The sequence below is a fragment of the Rhinatrema bivittatum genome, chromosome 2 (assembly GCF_901001135.1).
Source record: "Rhinatrema bivittatum chromosome 2, aRhiBiv1.1, whole genome shotgun sequence".
NCBI classification, from domain to species: Eukaryota; Metazoa; Chordata; class Amphibia; order Gymnophiona; family Rhinatrematidae; genus Rhinatrema; species Rhinatrema bivittatum.
In genome coordinates, this window is record NC_042616.1 from 38,858,025 (window position 1) to 38,879,846 (window position 21,822).

Here is a 21,822-nt window from a genome sequence, read left to right on the forward strand (position 1 = left end):
ATCCACTCTGTACAGAGCCAGCTGAAACGTCTCTTAACTGAGTGGAGGCTGAGGTAGCTTCCTTTCTAGTCTCAAGCCGGTGTCCTGCTTGGAAGCCAGCAGTGCGTGGGGCCTGAGGGCAGAGTGGACACAGCTTAATCTTCAGCTAACTCCTTAACATTAAGCTAGGGGGCATAAAGAGTAACTGGAGAGTGATGTGGATCAGGGAGAGCGAGAAAGGGAGGGAATTATTTTATGGACCTCCGAGGGCATTCCCTTTGCAAAGCAGGTAAAGAAGCTGATCGGGAATGGGATTTCCCAGAAGCTGGTTTGAAGGTGGCCAGGACTATGGCCAGGTTGTATCCCCCTGCCGGAGAATACTTTGGAGCTGCGGAAACTGCCGAAAGTGGATGCGGTGGTGTCAGCGGTCACAAAGAAAACTACGATTCCTGTGGCAGGGTCGGCGGCCTTGAAGGATGCCCAGGACCAGAAGCTGGAGATCTGTTGAAGAGGCTGTTTGAAGTCTTGGCTCTGAGCCTTAGGGCTGCAGTCTGCGCTAGTCTAATGCAGAGGGGCTGTTTGTGCCGGGTGCAGAACGCGCAGGTGAAGGCAGCAGAGTCCTCTCTGGCGCCCAGCCAGGATACTCGCTTGGAAGCGGGAGTGGCCTATGTGGCCGATGCCCTCTGTGATATGCTTCGCACTTTGGCTACGAATATGGTGTCCGCGGTGGTTATATAATAGGTCGGCGGATGTTTGGTGGAAGGCGCACAGCTTTGTAATCTCCCCTTCAAAGGCAGGTTATTGTTTGGGGAGGATCTAGAGAAGCTGATGAAGCATTTGGCAGATTCTAAAAGGAATAGGTTGCCCAAAGATAAGATGGGAACTAAGAAGACCTTCCCGCCTCGTACTCACTTCCCTGAAATGAGGAGATTTCGCTCTCGCAGAGGTTCTTCAGGCTCTACGCAGAAGCGGGGTTCAGGAAGGCAGCAGTGCTTTCGAGGGATCCATAGACTAGCCAGAGAGAGTTCCGGACAGGACTCCGGAGGTGCGAAGCCTGTCCAATGAAGGCAGGCTAGTCCATTCCTCCCTGGTGGCGGTTGGAGGAAGATTATCCCGGTTTTAAGAGGAGTGGACCCAGAATCACTTCGGACCAGTGAATGTTGGAAGTAATAAGGGAAGGCTACGCTTTAGAATTTTCTTGACCCCTCAAAGAAGCCTTCGTGGTGTCCTGTTGCGCTATGCTTGGTGAGCGGGCAGCGGTTCACAAGACTCTGCTGCAGCTGCTGCGATTGGAAGCTATCCTCCCGGTGCCACAAGAGGAACTCGGTCAGGGAAGGTATTCCATGTACTTTGTGGTTCCCAAGAAGGAGGGCTTGTTTCGGCCCATTCTGGATCTGCAAAGGGTCAATGCGGTATTGCGGGTGCCACGTTTTCGGATGGAAATGTTATGAATTGTGATTGCAGTGGTGCGCAAAGGGGAGTTTCTGGCCTCTTTGGATCTTATGGAGGCATATCTCCACATTCAGATTAGAGCAGGCCATCAGAATTTTCTATGCTTCACAGTGCTAGGGGAGCATTTTCAGTTTCCAGCTCTTCCCTTTGGGCTAGCTACTGCTCCGAGAACGTTCACAAAGGTGATTGTGGTAGTGGCAGTGGCCCTCAGAAGAGAAGGGATACTGGTGCATCCATACCTGGACGATTGGCTCACTTAGGCAAAGTTGGAGGTGGAGTGTCTCTGTTCCATTTAGTGAGTGACAGAGTGCCTGGAGTCCCTGGGCTGGGTGATAAATCGGGCGAAGAGCCATCTGGAACCGTCCCAGACCTTGGATTATCTGGGAGCACGATTCGACACCCGGTTAGGAAACGTGTTTCTTACCCCGGAAAGAGTGCTCAAGTTGCAGGCGCACGTGGTTCGGCTGAAGGACCTGTTGGACCCCAAGGTCTGGGATTATCTTCAGGTGTTGGCTTTTGCGCAGGATTTGGTGCTATGGGCATTTGTGCACATGCGTCCACTTCAGAAGGCAAGCCTGTCCTGGTGGAATCTGATGTCGGAGGAGTTTCAGCTGCCGTTACCGCTCCCGGAGGAATCCGGGTCCAGTCTCTCATGGTGGCTGTCGCAGTCCAATTTAGAGAAGGGAGTGGATTTGGAGGTTCCGGACTGGGTGGTGGTAACCACAGATGCCAGACTGAGGAATTGAGGAGCGATATGTCAAGGATCTACAGTCCAAGGGCAGATGGAAGCGTCCTGGTCATTCAACTGTCTGGAAAAAGGGCGGTCTGGAGGGTGCTGTTTTTCTTTCTTCCTCGGATTCAGGGATAGGCGGTACGTGTGTTCTCGGACAGTGCAACAGCAGTGGCCTATATCAACCATCAGGGCGGAACGAAGAGTCACTTGGTGGCTCAGGAGGTTCACAAACTCTTTGCCTGGGCGGAACTTCATCTAGCAGCACTTGCAGCCTCTCATGTGGCTGGGGTGGACAATGTGCAGGCGGATTATCTCAGCAGACAACAGCTGGACCTGGGAGGATGGGAACGGTCAGCAGAGGCATTTGCGCTCATTCGGCGCAGGTGGGGCGAACCCCAGTTCGATCTCATGGTGACAAGGAAGAATGCCAAGGCAACCAAGTTTTACAGCCGCCAAAGGGAGTTCAGCTCCACAGGGATCGACGCCGTAGTTCAGCTGTAGCCAGAGAGGCTCCTGCTTGTCTGTCTTTCCTCTGTGGCCGCTCGTAGGTCGAGTGTTGCGTCGCATTGAGGGGCATTAGGGACAAGTGATCCTGGTAGTGCTGGAATGGCCGCACTGTCCGTAGTTTGCAGATCTGGTTCAGCTAGCGGTAGACGGGCCCATTCAGTTAAGTAACCTGAGGGGAGTGCTGCGTCAGGGACCTATCTTGTCGGAGCAGGTGGATCACTTCTGCCTAGCAGCTTGGCTTTTGAGAGGCGACGTTTCTGCTTGAAAGGATATTCCAAGCCTGTGATTACTACTCTTCTTCAGGCTAGAAGATCCTCCACTTCTTTGGTATATATCAGAGTCTGGAGAGTGTTTCAGTCCTGGTGTGTGGGTCCATGATGCTGATCCTTTGCAAGCGAACGTTTCCCAGGTCTTGGCCTTTTTACAGGAGGGCTTGTCAAAGGGTTTGTCCTATAATTCTCTCTGAGTGCAGGTGGCAGCTTTGGGTTGTTTCAGAGGGTGGTTGCAGGGAAGACCCTTAGCATCTCATCCAGGCGTAGTACATTTTCTGAAAGGAGCAAAGCATTTGTGTCCTCCAGTCCGTAGACTTTATCCGTCCTCAAGGTGACCAATGGATTTTGCTGCTTGGACCATCATTTTGTGTTCTTCAGGGGACCAAAGAAGGGTTGCAGAGCGACTAAGCGTACGATTGTTCGTTGGTTGAAGGAGGCAATAGTTTTGGCCTTTATTAGTAAAGGTCGGTCGATCCCTGAAGGATTGTCGGCGCATTCTACGAGTGCTCCGGCAGCCTCCGGGGCGGAGTGTCAGTCAGTGTCGCTGCAGAAGATTTGTCGGGCGGCAACTTGGTCCTATTTGCAGACTTTTACCAGGCGTTACCGTTTGGATGTCAGGGCCCCACAGGAGGGCACCTTTGGTGAGAGTGTACTGAGGGCAGGGGCTTTTGGGATCCCACCCAGGTTAGAGGGGCTGCTTGACTGAACTGATCTGGGGTCTGAACAGGAAAGGAAAATTGGTTCTTAGCTGCTAATTTTCATTCCTGGAAAACCACAGATCAGTCCAGAATCCCAGCCCATTATAATGTTTTTTGAAAGAACTCTCCTGATTCTGGACGCATTGTGTGCTGCAGAATAATATTGTATTTAGTTCTCACTTGATTTAGATTCAAAATTCTTTTTCTTGCCCCTAGTTCAGGGGTCAGTTTGGCTGGGAGTTTTCACCTTGTGCCTCAGCTTTTTTAGAGGAAGAGATCCTGGAGGATTGGGGTTAGACATCTTGGTTTGGGTACAGGTCAATACTGAGGGACTGCAGGTGACACTCTTGGATATGTAGCAGTGCCTCAAAATTTTGTTCTCTGCCTCCATCTGCTGATAGGGATGCATAAACCCATTTGTCTGGACTGATCTGTGGTATTCCAGGAACGAAAATAGCAGGTAAGAACCAATTTTCCTTTCTCTGAAGTCAGCAGTGCAAACCTGGTCGCTGTCATCTTTTTCCTCCCCATGATCCTTACTGACATGTTTTCCACAGAAGCAGTGAGGGAAGCAGGGTTAGGAGGGAATAAAAAGAGATTGGGGGGGGTGGTTAGAAAGGATGCTTGAGAGCCATGGGAGGAGGGTGTGATTGAGCTTTGAGGAGGGTGGAACTATCACAAGAGAAGTGAGGGTGGCAGGAGGAGGAGGGAGAGCAAAGCAACTGGAGGGCTGGCAGTAGAGGAAGTGTGAGAGAAGTAAGATGGAGGTAGAGAGGGGGTGAGAGAACCAGAGAGAATGTGTGGAAGAGAGGTGGAGGGGAGGGAATGTGAAAGAAAGAAAGAGGTGGTGATGAGATGTGTGCGTGGAAAGAGCCAGATATGATGTCAGGGCTGGGGTGATGAAGATGACGGAGAGAAAGCAAGAGAGAGCCACTGAGTGATGATGGCGGTGTGTGTGAGAGAGAGAGTCATGAAATCAGAATGCCTCATTTCCTTTTTGTTTTCTTTTCCCATTGAATCTTCTTCGGTTGGGGCAGGTGAGGGACCGGAAAGAGTTTCATATGGAGAGGGACCTCAGTCTGAGATGCTCAGTGTGTTTGCTTCACCCTATTCCAGATGTTCTGGATGTTATGAATTAGACTTACTTGTTGCATAAGGGATAATGGGCTGATAATGTACTGTACTATTCATAGTGGGAACAAGACTCAAATAAGTAAAGAGAATTTATGAGACTTTTCTGAAACATACAGGGCCCTGAAACTGTTTCTCTTTAATGTTTTAATGTTTTTGTTCACTGAAGTTTTTGATATTCTTTATCCTGGAAATATTTCTAAGTCTTGATTGTGGGGAAATTACACCCAGAGTGATTTTGGGAAAGCTAATGCAGCGTTCTTACCCCAGGAACAGGCTCTCCGACCATCACCCCTGATATTATCTCCCGCATTGAACGAGGGGAAGAGCCGTACATCAGGGATGAGTCGGGATCAGAGGAAAGAGGAACTGGGAGAAGCAGCTGCTCAGGTGAGTGCAGGAATAAGAGGGACCGGGGTAAAACTGCTGAGAGGAAGAGTGGAAGGAGCAGCTGGGAACTGCAGAGACCCCTGCACAAGCTCCTCTGGAGAGCTCTTTAATCACGCACAGGGTTTCTGTTGCATGCACCAGTAACACAGGACAGTGCTTCTCACCGTTGTGCTGCATTCAGGACCAGTGGAAGGGATATAGGCCCTTGAGCTGATATAAACCTCATTCAATTTTCAGAAATGTGTTGGTGAAGAGCTAACTAAACAGAGTAGGTAGAGCTATGGGACCAGATGGGGTACATCCAAGAATAGTAAGGAAACTTAGAGATGTTCTGGCAGCTCCACTGGCTGATCTTTTCAGTGCTTCTTTAGAGTCGGGAGTAGTTCTGGAGATGCGTGGATATCGTTCCTATTCATAAAAGAGGAAGTAAGGAGGAGGCTGGGAACTACAAGCCAGTGAGTCTGACCTCTGTGGTGAGAAAATTAAGGAAATCATTCCCAAAATAGAGGATAGTGCAGGTTTCTGGTATCCAGTGGATTACACAATCTAAGGTAGGTCTTGTTAGACAAATCTGATCATTTACTAGCGTGTAGACAGGTGGACTCAGGACCAGTGGGTTTATGCTCCCCTGCCAGCAGATGGAGACTGAGCAAGCTGACGTCACAGTATATATAGCCCTGCAGTGACCCCAGCCTGCCAGTATTCTCCGTCCCCAGCAGATGGTGGACTTGCATCTCCCTAGAGGGATTGTTTCAAGATTTTTGGAAGGAGAAATTTGATGTTCTAAATTAAGGAAAAGAAAGCTCCGCTCTTCTGCAGTGATACCTAAAGGTCCCTCCCCCAAATGAGAATTCCTGAGGTGATTTCCGTGGACCCTCAGAGGTGTGCCTTGGTCTGGTAGCTGGGATTCCCAGTGTGGACTTAGCTGCTACTTCAGCTGAAAGGAAGTAGGTGCAGGAGGCCGAGTGCGGCGGTGATGGCAGCTGCCCTCTCCCCCCTGGAGCTGGAGATTGTCTCTGTACTCAGCCGATAAGTGCTGAGCTCAGGTAAGGTTTAAATAAAGTTTTACCTGAATCAGACACAATTAGAGGGGTTTCAGGATTCTTCTGGTCTCCGTTCTTGGCGTGCCGTGCCAACATTCGTTCCCACTCCTGTTGGGGTTGGAGAACTTGGCAGCCTGGTGGATTGAACGGCCCCCGGTGGGCTAGGCCCCAGATTTAGGCTTTTTTCTTGCATGCTGCACGGTAGGCCGCGGCGGCATTTTCGTCGCGCTCCCGTACATGTTCTGCTGTCTACAGGCTGGCAGTGTGCACAGTGCGTCAGCTCTGCATACGCAATGTTTTCTCGGTGTTTGAGCTCACTTTTTACATGCACAAAGTTTTCACTGTTCACACGCTTGGCTTAGTGCACAATTTATGCGTTCGCCTTGCCACCCTGACTTCTGGGCGCTGATTTTTTTTTTTCGTATCCCCCTTTTTGAGCGCGAGCCATTCAGACACACATGATGGCGTCGGTAAGCAAGAAGCCTAAGTGTCTTCCTATTTGTGTTGCCTGTCATATTAGGGCTTCTCAGCCTGACCTTGCTTCTAACCTGTGTCAGCGCTGCTCAGACCCTCAGGGAGAGTTGTCTTCCTCTGTTCCCTGTACGTACCAGGATCAGTCCAGACTGCTGGGTTATGCCTCCCTTTTTCCTGTCAGCCGCGCTTGCTTACTCAGCCCTGCCTGCCTATTCTCCCGGGTCTCCGGAGGGGGTGGAATTCTTCACCCGGCTGCTTCTTATGCCTCGGGGCACGGCATGTTCTGCTTGTGGAGAGCCGGGGATCCGGCTCTCCCGCGAAGGTCTTTGCTCCTGGTGTCTCCCCGGGGGCGAAGGACCTTCACAGTGTGGCGATTTGGGAGGGGGCCGAAATTTTTGCGGCACTGGAGGCCGCGTGCAGACTCATGGCAAGGGGGTAGGGGCCTAGTTCGCTCCCAATCACCGCGGGAGCGGCAGCCATCTTGCCTGCCTCTGTCGGGGATGTTAGTGAATCGGAGGATGAGGAGGATCTTCCTCCTTCCCTATCCCCACCGCACCGACCACGCGGTTCGCCGGCAGCACCAGCCCTCCTTCGGATAAGGCCTCGGGGGGGGGGGGGGGGGGGGCCTCTTAAAGCAGCCGCAGCCATTTTCTTTTAAGTTTATATTATTATTACACCAAACTTACTTGGAGGCAGAATCGGAATGGGATGATGGAGCTCCCCCTCCAGCTAAGATCCCGAGGGTCTCGGGGGGAAAGTTGCCGCATGGCTTGCCTGATCCCGTGGACCCTGTGGGTCTCGGAGGTACTGATCCAATGGGCCTGGTGGATCCGGGTTGTCAGGATCCTTTCGCCCTTGATGATAAGGGCGATCTCGTCTCCCAGGTGGAGGGGGATGATCCGCGGGTCCTACGCTTGTTCCACAGGGAGGAACTCAACCATTTAATTTTGCATGTGCTGCAGGAATTGGAGCTCCCTTTGTCTCAGGATCCATCGGAGGTTTCTACAGGGGACGCAGCGTTAGTGGGGCTCCGCGACCCACCGCAGATGTTCCCCTTTCACCCGAAGCTCTCGCAGATCGTGTCACGGGAGTGGGAGACCCCGGAAGCATCCTTAAGGGTTACTAGGGCTATGGAGAAGTTATACCCACTCCCTGCTGAGACGCTGGAGCTCCTGAGGGTCCCTAAGGTGGATTCTGAGGTCACAGCTATAGCTAAGCACACACCTATTCCGGTGACGGGGGGCACTGCCCTCAAGGACCTGCAGGATAGGAAGTTGGAAGCGTTGCTTAAGCGTATATTTGAAGTATCTGCTCTGGGAATCAGAGCGGCTATGTGTAGTAGCCTTATGCAGCGAGCCTTGCTCCAGTGGGTTCAGCAAATGTTGACAGCACAAGACCTTCCTACTGGGGAGGCTGAACAGGCGGCTCGTATGGAATCGGCTGTCGCCTACACAGCGGATGCCCTATACGATCTCCTTCGGACTTCGGCTCATACCATGTCTTCGGCAGTCTCGGCGCGTCGACTGCTGTGGCTCCGGAACTGGTCCACCGATTCCTCTTCTAAAGCTCAGCTCGGTTCTTTTCCCTTTCGGGTTAAGTTGTTGTTTGGTGAGGAACTGGAACAGCTTATTAAAGCTTTGGGGGATAACAAGGTGTACAAACTCCCTGAGTACAGGCCTAGGTTGTGCCGCTCCGCTGGTAGCTACCGAGGCCGTTTCCGGGGCCAGCATCGTTTTCGTTCTGCTCGGGGGGCATCGGGCTATGCCCCTCGGCAATTGGTTTCCAGGGCACAGTCTTGGTCGTCTTCCTTTCGAGGCAGGCGGCCCCAGCGTGCCGGCACCCATGCCTTTGCCAACAACAGTAAGCCGGCACAATGAAATAACGCCGACCCATTCCTCCATTCCGTACATCGGGGGTCGGCTGTCCCACTTTTACGAGGAATGGGTCAAAATTACATCCGATCAGTGGGTCCTAGATATTATAAGTCATGGCTACGCTTTGGATTTTGCTGGTCACCTCCGGGATTTTTTCATGATGTCCCCTTGCGGGCTGCTTCGCAAGCGACAAATGGTGCTTCAGACCCTGGATCATTTGAGAGCCCTGGGGGCCATTACGCCGGTTTCCTCTGTCGGAGCGTCGGACCGGTCGATACTCCATTTATTTCGTGGTTCCCACGACTCTGTGCTGGCGCCAGCACAGAGTCGTGGGAGCAGCCGCTTGTTTTTCACGGAGCTTCACAGACCGCTAAACAAACTTAACAAGTTGAACATTGCTGGCACAGTAATCAAATTCACTGTCACAACATCTAATGTTTCACTGGAATACCGGTCTCTCTTGCGCATATCCAGCCCTTGAAGAAGGAGCCAGCCTCCGAAACATCAGGATGTCGGCTGAGGCAAGACCGACTACAATTTTGAGATAAGTGAATATTGCAACAGTATCCACGTGATCATTTTAGCAACAATTGCACAGTGGACAATGAGCACTACAAAAGTTTGCATTCCAACACTGGGGTACCTAATGATTTTTAAAGCCTACACATAGGCTTCACAGTCACGATAGCCGTATTTTTTTACAGCATCGTATGAAGGTACACTCAGATTATTGACATCCATATAACAGGTCTTTTTTTGAATTCATAATTTTTTCATGTTATATTGTTTGGGTTTATAAATTTAGTACTTATTTATTATGACATTTATAAACAGAACCACCATTCCTCATAAAACAATAAAATTAAGAAACATAAAGCATCAGTTATAATAGTAAAACCATACTAATAAAAGAATATTTTAAAATTACTGATAAATAGAATTTCTATTAATTAAAATCATATACATTTTTATAATTTCCCAAACACCAATAATATTTCAAAACAGCACATATATCAAATAACACCCAATAATTAAAACTAATAAGGATTTTAAAAAGCCCCTGCTGTCCATACATGGGAGCTCTTGATTTCCAGTCACCCTGATATTGTCGAGGATTAGGAGGTTATCCTCTCTCTCTCACACATACACTCACATGTCCATTCTCTCTCACACATACACTGTCACATACATACACATTCATGCTCTTATACCCAACCATAACCTCTCGCTCTCACAGACACTGACACACTCTCAGGGTGTAAGACACTCTCTTCCCCCCCCCCCCCCCACTCACACACACTCTTACTCCCCTGGATTTTCTCATACACACTCATGCTCTCACTCTTACTGGCTCCCTCACAACCTCAGAGCCTCTCAGATAAAACTCTATGCAGCAGAAATAATGCTGAATGTTGAGAATTAAGTGTTATGCAGACTAATCTGGAAAATGCACTAATTTCTACATGAGTCATAATGAATCAGTCCTCAGCTGCAGGCATCAATTGATTATCCTGGCTCCCTTTAATTTAATGTTTGCCAAATACAGTTCATGTGTAACAGCAATCCTAATTCTCCACCAGATCAAGCTGATTTCACATCCCACTTCATACTTTGTCACCTCCAGCTGAGTCAAACAATTAATCTAATTACTGCCACTGCTGCCACGTGGCTATTGGGGAGGCGCTGATTGCTGCTATTGACACTGAAGCCCATTCTGCTGCCTCCTCTGTGCAGGCCCCGTGGGTTTCCACTTCCTCCATGTTGATCTCGTACATTGTGAGATCCACCAAAGAGAAAGTGCTACTCTTGCACATTCCCAAAGATTACATGTGCCAATCAGTAAAAAGTAATTTATTTTTTTTTACATCTGCTTCCCTTTCTAATTTTTTGCCATTTCCTTTTATATTGCCTTTTTTTCTATTTCTTTTCTCTCCACCTGTCTTCTTCCCTCACACACACAGTCAGGTTCTCATTCTCACATGCATTTCTCTCTCACACACACATACACAGGCTCTCACTGGCACAGGCTGTCTGAGTCTCACACACAGGCTCTCTCACACCCCCACATGCTGCCTTGCTCAAGCACAGGCTCTCACTCTTACATGCTGTCTCTTTCACACACACAGAGGCTCTCACATGCTGTCTCTGCAAACACACACAGTCTCTCAACTCATCTCATACTCGCACACACCTCTCTCTCACCTCTGGGCCTCTTCTTTACGGGTTGCCACAGGATGGGTTCTGCAGTGGCCCTAGTCTTCCCGGCCCCGCTGCTCCTCTTCTGCACGCGGCTGAAGCGCCTCTTCTACTCACGCGGCTGACGCACCTCCTCCTTTCTCCCCGTGCGGCTCCGGCAACATTTGTCTTCCGGGGCAGGGCGGGCAGGAAGGAAGTAGGAGGAGCACCTGCAGTGGCTGATACACCTCCTTCCTGCCTGCGTGGCTCCAGCAACATACGTCACTGCGACGCGCTAGCTTTTTGGGCCATGTCTCTTCCCTTTTGGGGCAGTGGCGTAGCCAGAATTGATTTTTTGGGTGGGCACAAGGTTAACATGGGTGGGCTGTAGGCATGCAGGTCTACTAGTTGTTTTTTTTACTGATAAATAATGCCAAATTATGCAGCATAGCATTCACATCTACGCCTAAGTATGAGGTTTACTTAATGATACAAACATAATTCACGGTGATTTGTGGTACTTTAGCCTTCTTATTATTACGATTTTATACACGGCTCCTACCTGTCCATAAATTTTGAGAGAGCGGTTGTGTTGCTTATATTTAAATTGCTAACATCTCAAAATATAGATATATATTTTTACCTTGTTGTCTGATCTTTGTATTTTTCTAATCAGTTGGTCCTGGTCTCTTTTTCCCATTTTTTCCCTTATAGCTCATTTCCTAATTCCTTTTCAGTGTCTTTCTTCTATTACTGTCTTCTTCCCTTCCACACACACACACACCCACATACACGCTTTCTCTCACAGACTCCCTCTCACACACTCAAGCTCTCACTCTCATGTGCTCTCCCCCCCCCCCCAAGCTCACATTCTCTGCAGACACACATACAAGTTCTCACTTTTTCACCCCTCCCCAGGCTTATATTCTTATGCACACACAGACGCACATCCAGGCACCCATTCTCACCCACACACATAAACCCAGACTCCCATTCTCACCCACAAACCCATGCTCCCAGTCTCACCCACACATATTCAAGCTCCCATTCTCATCCATACATATACACATTTAAGGTCCTATTCTCACCCACACATACACACATTCAAGCACCCATTCTTATCCACATATTCAAGCTTCCATTCTCACCCACCCACACAAACCCAGGTTCTCATTCTCACCCATATATACACACATTCAAGCTCCCATTCTCACCCACCCACAAACCCAGGCTCCCATTCTCAATCACACATACACACATTCGAGCTCCCATTCACCCACATATTCAAGCTTCCATTCTCACCCACATACACACCCAGGCTCCAGTTTTCACCCACACACACTCCCATTCTCATCCACACATACACATTCAAGCACATGCACAGCTTCCGCTTTCTCCCCCAGAGCAGGAAGATCAGCTGCCTCTCCTGCTGCCACCGGCCTCCTGCTATCTTCGGGCGTCGGGCCGAACTTCCTGTCGGGGGGGGGGAGCGGAAGCGCAGCGCACAACGTCCGCTTCCTCCCTCCCCCCCCCCCCCCCCAAGCAGGAAGATCGGCCCGACGCCCGAAGATAGCAGGAGGCCGGTGGCAGCAGGAGAGGCCAGCTGATCTTCCTGCATTGGGGGAGGAAGCGGAAGCTGCGCGTGGCGCTTCCACTCCTCCCCCCCCCCCCCCCCGAACAGGAAGACCGGTTGGCCATACGGCCGCAGCAGCGCTTCCCCATGTGTGCCGTGATGGTGCGCGAGGCGTGGGTTCTCTTGTTCGCTGTCGCGGGGATGGGATCCCGCGACAGCCTTGCAGTTCCGGTGCCAGTTGGGTGGGCACCTGCCCACCCAGGCCCACCAGTGGCTATGCCACTGTTTTGGGGTTGGAGGAGGCAGGTCGCCAGCTTCGCCCCGCCTCCCCGCAGCAGCCGCGGCGCCGCGGACCGGCAAAAAACCCCAACGGCCCGGTACTGGTCCGCGGACCGGTGGTTGGAGACCTGCTTTAGGCGACCCCTGCGTTTTGGTCGTTCGACCCCCGCCGGGGTCGCGACCCACAGGTTGAGAACCGCTGCTATAGAGGGTCGAGCTTTCAGTGGACTCAGCCTTTCGGTAGGTCTCAGTCTTTTCATCCCCGACAGCCCAAGAGAGGAACAGGCTCGGGTGGCGGACCTTCCCGAGCTTTGCCAGATGCAGGGTTTTCATGCAGTTTGGCTGCTTTTCTTTAAGGTAATCCCTGCGGAGGTGCAGCAGTCTTTACTGTAAGAGGGGGATTGATGTCTCCCCTCATGTCTCTTACATAAACTTTAGAGAAGCGCTGGAATTTGTCTTTGTTTTTGATTCCCCTTGCCCGTATTTCCCGCATTATTTTTATTGTTATTACTAGTATTATTATTTGTAATATTATTGATATTATTTTTCTTCCTTGTTGCTGTTATGAGTGGAAGGTATTCTTTCTTTCTCTTCTGCTCATGCTGTGTGGGGTATTGTATAACTTTTGTACAACTTTGATATCCATTTGGGTTTGGAATTTCAGGAGTGGGGGGAAAAAGGTGGTTTTAGTTGGCATTTTAAGGACGAAGTTTTGTTGTGGTTTATTTAAAAAGACAAAAAAAAAAAAGAGAACAGCTATTGAAGAGTGGGTGCTCCCCGAGCTGTTAGGGTCCTTCATGGGCCATCCCTCAATTAGAGTGGGGCGAGCAGGGGGTTGGAGATTCCAGATCTGGCTCGGCCCTCATCTTCCAGAGGGAGGGAAAGCCAGGTGTCCTGGTTCCCTTGCTCCCTCTGAGGCTTTCTCACCGACAGCCAGAAGCAGGGAAGTTTCTCTTTCTCTTTCTCTGGGTTTCTTTGGTTGCTGTTTCTTTAAAAAAAAAAAAGAAAGTAAACAGAGTTGGAGGAGCAGGACTGATCCGGGCATCTGTATCAGGGTGATCAGACCAGTACTGAGGGTGAGAAGGGACACGTGACTTGGCGGCAGTTCAGGGACTCTCCTCTCTGCTGTCTCCAGCGGAGCGATGCCCTGAGGAGGATAGAGAAGGGGCAAGGGAGCCATATGAAGATGCTCTGGAGAAGGGATCCAGTGGTTCTGAGGATTTTTCCACAGATTTTGTCCTGCTACTCCATAAAGTCTATTTGGTTAAAAGGGAAGAGTGAGTAAGCATTCGTCTACCCAGAAGTCCCAACATAAGAACATGCCATACTGGGTCAGCCCAAGGGTCCATCAAGCCCAGCATCCTGTTTGCAACAGTGGCCAATCCAGGCCATAAGAACCTGGCAAGTACCCAAAAACTAAGTCTATTCCATGTTATCGTTGCTAATAATAGCAGAGGCTATTTTCTAAGTCAACTTAATTAATAGCAGGTAATGGACTTCTCCTCCAAGAACTTATCCAATCTTTTTTTTAAACACAGCTATACTAACTGCACTAACCACATCCTCTGGTAACAAATTCCAGAGTTTAATTGTGCGTTAAGTAAAAAAGAACTTTCTCTGATTAGTTTTAAATGTACCACATGCTAACTTCATGGAGTGGCCCTAGTCTTTCTATTATCCGAAAGAGTAAATAACCTATCCGAAAGAGTAAATAACGCTTTGCTAAGAGGCCTAGAGCAGCTACGCAGACAAGACGGGGAGGGTTTCTTCGGTTCCTGGATCTAGGATGCCCATCGGGTGAAGATGAGAAGACTTCTGAGGATTCAGAAGGTGAAGGTCTATAGGAGGGGTCCGCAAAGGGATCAGGACCGTTGATCCTGTGGGCGGACTGGCTGGTAGTGGGCCTAATGTGGAGAAGGTTCCTATTGCGGAATGGGACAATCCTAGGGTAGTGAGATTATTCCATAAGGAAGAACTGTGTATTCTCATTCCCCAGGTGCTGGAAGAACTGGGGATCAAAGTCACGCAGGAGGATTCGGACAATGAAGGGTACACCCTGTTCTGGATGGGCCACCAAAGGCTTTTCCTCTTCCAGAGAAGGTGAAGAAATTGGTTGATCAGGAGTGGGATTCTCCTGAGGCAGGCCGGAAGGTTGTCAGGGCTATAGCTAAGTTGTATCCCTTACCGGAGGAGACCTTGGAGCTTTGGAGACTTCCGAAGGTAGTTGTGGCAGTATCAGTGGTGACCAAGAAGACGACCATTCCCATAGCAGGGTAGGCTGTGCTGAAGAATGTCCAGGATCGGAAGTTGGAGATCCTGTAGAAGAGACTGTTTGAGGACTCAGCTTTGAGCCTTCAAGCTGCAGTCTGTGCTAGCCTGATGCTTGACAGCTTGTTTTTGTTGGGTGCAGAAGGCGCAGGAGAAGGCATCAGGATTTTTGACTGATTCCAAACAGACGACTTGGTTGGAGGCAGGTGTGGCCTATGTGGCAGATGCCCTGTACGACATGGTCTGAACGTCGACCAGAAATATGGTTTCTGCAGTAGCAGCACGGAGACTCCTGTGGTTGCGGAATTGGGTGGTGGTAGTGTGGTTTAAAGTGCAGCTGTGTAATCTCTCCTTTAAAGGAAAGTTGTTGTTCAGAGAAGATTTGGGGGAAGTCAAAGGGGAACAAATGAGGATAAGAAGACCGGCAAGAAGAACTTTTCACCGTGTTCTTGCTTTTGAGAGATGACATTTCGCTCCAATAAGAGTTCTTCTATGTCCACGCAGAAGCAAGGTTCAGGAAGGCAGCAGTCCTTTTGGGGGTCACATTGACCTTCCCGAGAAAGTTCCAGCCAGGGGGCTGGAAGAGGTAAGACCTCCCAATGAAGGCAGGCTGGTCCACTCTTCTCTGGAAGACGTCGAGGGGAGACTAGCCCTCTTTTATGATGAGTGGACCAAGGTCACGTCCAATCAATGGGTTCTGGAAGTGATAAGAGATGGCTACACCTTCAAATTTTCGTTCCCGATCAGAGAGGCCTATGTAGTGTCCTGTTGCGCTTCTCGCACCAAGCAAGCAGTGGTAAGAGATACGTTGCAGCGTACTATTCTTTGTTAATCAGCACAGCAGTGAGTCACTCAGGAAATCTAACTGAAGTGTACATCTCCTAAGGGATTGTTTTGCACTAATTTACCGTAGAAGCACATTATAAATTAGAAGGAAAGAGCTCAGTAACCCACATTCCAGTGGGAACACTGAGAGGAGAGGATCACCTTGCTGGTGGCTGAAAGGAATCAGTAAGTTTTTGCTTGGGACATTGTCTTTTTTAAAAGTAATGGGGCAAAGTTAACTATTTGGGAATATTATTTAGTGTGTTTGTGTGTTAGTGCCTTTAATAGTCAGAAAGGCAGTGAATAAACAAGTTAGACTGTATTTTTAAATAGTCAATAAGGTAGCAGTAGGTAGGCAGTGAATAAACAAGTTAGACTGTTTGTATTTTTAGTCAGTCAATAAGGTAGCAGTAGGTAGGCAGTGAATAAACAAGTTAGACTGTATTTTTAAATAGTCAATAAGGTAGCAGTAGGTAGGCAGTGAATAAACAAGTTAGACTGTTTGTATTTTTAGTCAGTCAATAAGATAGCAGTAGGTAGTGTGTTTAGTTTTAAAAGTCTGCAGAACTGAGTGTTCTCCAGACTTTTAAAGAACCGAGTGTTTGTATTTAATACTAACTGAGTGCTAGAAATAAGCTATGAGCAGTGTATACCTTAGTAAAAAAGTTGAATAGTTCAGCTCAGTTACTCACCTTGGAAAGGTGTTGAGGTAGTGTGATTGGGTTTGAATAGGGACCAACATTTGTTAATCAAGGGAGCAGTGAATCACTCAGGCTGACTAACTGAAGTTAGACTGTTTGCTCTCCAGGTGATGCATTGTCCTTTCGCACTGTGGATATCTCCCCAAGGCCTACTGCCCAGGAGGGAAGGGTTAGGTTGGCCGTCATAGTTGGTGATTCGATTATTAGGAATGTAGATAGCTGGGTGGCTGGTGGGCGTGAGGATCGCCTAGTAACATGCCTACCTGGTGCGAAGGTGGCGGACCTCACGCGTCACCTAGATAGGATTTTAGACAGTGCTAGGGAGGAGCCGGCTGTCGTGGTACATGTGGGCACCAACAACTTAGGAAAATGTGGGAGGGAGGTTCTGGAAGCGAAGTCTTGCCTCACAAATCTGCTTCACTTTTTTATTTATTTATTTATTTATTTATTTAACATTTTTCTATACCGAACTTCATGACAAGCTTCATATCAGACCGGTTTACATGGAACTTAGGGATTAACTAAGAACATAACCATACAACAGGAAGGCCGAGGCGCAGTTACAAATAACAGGGAGAAAGAACTTGGGGGCTAGAGTAGCCTGGAAATAAAGGACAGAAAAAACTAGAGGCTGAGAAAGTATGTCTATGTTGTGGCTGGACCGGGCATTTTAGCCGATTGGGTTGGGACTGAACGAGGGTACTGTTGAGGTATTAGAACTTAAGGGTAGGATGGAGGAAAAGCCAAGTCTTTAGTTTTTTTCGGAAGGTTAGCAGGCAGGTTTCCAGTCTTAGATCAGTCGGCAGGTTGTTCCAGATGGTGGGGCCCGCTGAGGAGAATGCTCGTTCTTTGGTAGAGGTTAGGCGAGTGGATTTAGTTAGGGGGACTTGAAGGGTTCCTTTGTGTGCCTCTCTGATTGGTCTTGCAGATGTGTATAGTTTGAAAGGGAACTGAAGCAGTTAATAAACACGTGGATAAAGGTGAACCGGTAGATATAGTATACTTGGATTTTCAGAAGGCGTTTGACAAAGTTCCTCATGAGAGGCTTCTAGGAAAATTAAAAAGGCATGGGATAGGTGGTGACATCCTTTCGTGGATTGCAAACTGGCTAAAAGACAGAAAACAGAGAGTAGGATTAAATGGACAATTTTCTCAGTGGAAGGGAGTGGACAGTGGAGTGCCTCAGGGATCTGTATTGGGACACTTACTTTTCAATCTAACTAGATAAACGACGCTTGACCGACGTGCCGCAAATGCGCAGTAGAGAGCAGCTCTACTGCGCATGTGCGGGCGAGCACGTCGGTCTTAGGCAGCGTCAAAAAAAAAAAAACATGGCGGCAGTACCGGCGGCGGTGGTAGCGGCAGCGGGCGGCAGTAGCGGGCGGTGGCGGTGGTAGCGGGCGGCAGCGGCCAGTAGCGAGGGAGGGAGGCGAGAGAGAGAGGGAGGGACGGACGGACTGAGAGGGAGGGAGGGAGTGGGAGGGACAGAGAGAGAGAGTGGGAGGGAGTGACTGAGTGAGTGGGACTGAGTGGGAGGGAGGGATTGAGTGGGAGGGAGGGATTGAGTGAGGGGGAGGGACTGGGAGGGAGGGACTGAGTGAGGGGGAGGGAGGAGTGGCTGAGTGTGTGGGAGAGAGGTAGGGGGTGGGGAAGAGTGAGGGGAGAGTGAGAATGAGGGAGAGGTGAGAGTCAGGGATGTGAGTAAGTGGAAGGGGGAGAGGGAGAATGAGGGAGAGGTGAGAGACAGGGCCGCAGCGGCGGCGGCGAAGACAGGCGGCAGCAGTGAGGGAGGAGAGAGAGAGAGGGAGGGACTGACAGAGAGAGGGAGGGACTGAGTGAGAGGGGAGGAGAGAGAGGGAGGGACTGAGTGAGAGGGGAGGAGAGAGAGGGAGTGGGACCGAGTGAGAGGGGGGAGGGAGGGAGTGGGACTGAGTGAGAGGGGGGAGGGAGGGAGTGGGACTGAGTGAGGGGGGGAGGGAGTGAGTGGGACTGAGTGAGTGGGACTGAGGGAGAGGAGGGAGGGAGTGGGAGTGAGTGAGTGGGACTGAGTGTGTGTGGGAGGGAGAGAGGGGGGAGGGACTGAGTGAGAGGAGAGGGAGGGTGGGGAGGAGTGGGTGAGTGTGAGGGAGGGAGGTAGGGGGTGGTGAAGAGTGAGGGGAGAGAGAATGAGGGGGAGGTGAGAGAGAATGAGGGGGAGGTGAGAGACAGAGGGATGTAGCCCGTTTTAACGGGCTTAACGGCTTGTATATTTATAAATGATCTGGAAAGAAATATGACGAGTGAGATAATCAAATTTTGCAGATGACACAAAATTGTTCAGAGTAGTTAAATCACAAGCGGATTGTGATAAATTGCAGGAAGACCTTGTGAGACTGGAAAATTGGGCATCCAAATGGCAGATGAAATTTAATGTGGATAAGTGCAAGGTGATGCATATAGGGAAAAATAACCCATGCTATAATTACACAATGTTGGGTTCCGTATTAGGTGCTACAACCCAAGAAAGAGATCTAGGCGTCATAGTGGATAACACATTGAAATCGTCGGTTCAGTGTGCTGCGGCAGTCAAAAAAGCAAACAGAATGTTGGGAATTATTAGAAAGGGAATGGTGAATAAAACGGAAAATGTCATAATGCCTCTGTATCGCTCCATGGTGAGACCGCACCTTGAATACTGTGTACAATTCTGGTCGCCGCATCTCAAAAAAGATATAATTGCGATGGAGAAGGTACAGAGAAGGGCTACCAAAATGATAAGGGGAATGGAACAACTCCCCTATGAGGAAAGACTAAAGAGGTTAGGACTTTTCAGCTTGGGGAAGAGACGACTTAGGGGGGATATGATAGAGATGTTTAAAATCATGAGAGGTCTAGAACGGGTAGATGTGAATCGGTTATTTACTCTTTCGGATAGTAGAAAGACTAGGGGGCACTCCATGAAGTTAGCATGTGGCACATTTAAAACTTATCGGCGAAAGTTCTTTTTTACTCAATGCACAATTAAACTCTAGAATTTGTTGCCAGAGGATGTGGTTAGTGCAGTTAGTATAGCTGTGTTTAAAAAAGGATTGGATAAGTTCTTGGAGGAGAAGTCCATTACCTGCTATTAAGTTCACTTAGAGAATAGCCACTGCCATTAGCAATGGTAACATGGAATAGACTTAGTTTTTGGGTACTTGCCAGGTTCTTATGGCCTGGAATGGCCACTGCTGGAAACAGGATGCTGGGCTTGATGGACTCTTGGTCTGACCCAGTATGGCATTTTCTTATGTTCTTAAGTTATGTATAAACTGTTCTCGTTTAGCAGCAGAAACACTGGCTATCGCTAATAACAATGAAGGTTGGGTATCGCATGTCAATTTCACTTTAAATTCAGTCAATAAATCTCTGCCCAACAAGTTAACTGGACAGTCCAGCGCATAGATAAACTTACAGGTGAGTACAGTATCACGCCACTTAACAGTACATAGAATAGTGTATTGCATAACATTTGAAGTTCCCGTAAGCCCAGTGATAGTCTGTGTTTCTGAAGTTAGGGACATGTTAGGTGGTAATTGCCTTAAGACTGAAACAGCTGCACCTTTATTGATCAAAAAGTTAACATATGACGTGCCATTTAACAAGAGTCTGGCATGCGTTTCATGTTTATGAATGGGGACATGGATATCAGCTACTAACAGTGGCTTATGTACCTCAGCCAAATCTGACTGGGCTTGGCGTCATTGTGGAGGTGGGGCAAACTGGCTCCGACTTCCACTATTGTTCCAAACGTTGGGGTTGAATTGATGCACAGGTCTACGTATCCCCCCCTCTTGAGGGAAATCTACCTCTTGTATACCCTCTCGGGTATGTGGGGGCATTGCAGGGTAGTGGCAATCGTGGGCGAAGTGACCCATTTGCCCACAGTGAAAACACTGGAGACTCGGCAAGCGGCGTTGCGGAGTTGGCCAGTCAGGGGCCATACCTTCCTTCCTCACATTCCCAAATTCCCCCATCTCTTTCCCAAGCCCAGGGTCCAGATTGAGGACCTCTATCCACTGGGCGTCCTCGTCCTCTAAATCCCCCCCTTTGAGTAAGGCTAGACCCAGAAGACTGATAAAAATAACTCAGGTCTTCACTTTCTCTAGTATTCTGCTCACTTACTTTTTGTCCTTCAAACCCTTTAATCTGCAGCGCACAGACCTTAGTTTGTGCCTTCACTAATTCTTCCTGTGTCTTCTCCCTTGCTTCCTCAAACTTGCGCACATGGTGTAAAATAGGACTATTCATTTGTGTCCAATGCATGTCTGCTAGTCCCACTACTGAGGTGAGAGTGTTACGTAATTTATCAGGGAGTGTCTGTAGGAACATGTGACAGAAAACAGGAAGAGAATTAGGGTCACTATAAGGAGCTCCCATCTCCTGATTAAACATGTCTTGGAAAGAGTGTAAATGGGAATCAAAAGCCGTAGTCTTAGGATTCCAACGGGCTGCGGACAAGCGTGCAAAATCTCTCTGCTTAGGATATATGTGTCGAAGTGCTTTCCATATGTCAGGGCGATGTGAATTAAAAGCATCGCCATCATAAATATGAGTCTGCATTACTTCCTGGCGATTGGCTTGTGCCTACACGGCCGTTTGTTCCAACCCAGGGATTTGGGCACATAAAGCTTGTATATCCCCAACTGCATTCCCATAGTAAGTTTCTCTAAAGCTATAATCCAGCCATCTGCACCTCGAGAGAGGGGCGGCAAACTGGAAAGAATTGTGCGCAAGTCAATGAATGTCCAGGGGACATACACCGGACGTGGCACACCCTCTGTTGTAGTTTTTGTCACAATTGGCAAAGCATGCCCTATATCCTTTACTGCTCCAGAAGCAGTATGAGATGGCATATGCTGGCCTTCATATTTCTCCCACACGGACAAACCTTTGGACATATAATCCATCTGTGCCGGGGACCAAGAGGGGTCCGGGATATCCCTTATGGCACTCCGAGCAGTATTCATATCACTTGTGGACAAAGATCCCATTAGGGGATAAACTCTCATCTGTGGACTTAAAGCGAGAGTCCATCCATGCAAGGTGTCTAGCCACCTGGTAACATAAAAATAAGATTGTTCCATATCTGCTACATATTCAGCTGGCGTATTGTCCCCTTGCTTAGTACTCTCAACATTAATGACAACGTATGCTCCCTCTGTATCCTCCTCAGTAGCCAGAACCCAACATGGGGTGATACGTACACCACGGAGAGACTTATGGTCAGACAGCTCTTGTTGAAGCGTGGACAAGGGAGGTGTCAGAGTAGGGGGACTAGCGCGGGGTGTAAGGGCAATGACTGTGGGGGACTTGGAGGCAATTGGGGGTTCAGGACAAGGAAGAGTAGAGTCACGGTTCAGGGAAGGAAGTGGAAGTGAAGGGATTTGGGACAAAGGAAATGTGGAGTCTAAGGAGTGTGTAGGGAGT

At 49.1% G+C, this 21,822-nt stretch overlaps 2 protein-coding genes across 2 annotated transcripts in view; one reads left to right on the top strand and one right to left on the bottom strand.

Moving 5' to 3' along the window:
• The window catches only part of LOC115083857 (zinc finger protein 271-like), a 634,158-nt gene that overhangs the window by 493,646 nt on the left and 118,690 nt on the right, over nucleotides 1-21,822 (bottom strand). The window lies entirely within an intron of this gene.
• Nucleotides 1-21,822, top strand: part of LOC115085985 (oocyte zinc finger protein XlCOF6-like) — a 56,708-nt gene that overhangs the window by 23,818 nt on the left and 11,068 nt on the right. Inside the window, 1 exon segment of the mRNA XM_029592568.1 lies at nucleotides 5,043-5,162. Within this exon segment, the coding sequence (XP_029448428.1) occupies nucleotides 5,043-5,162 (120 nt within the window).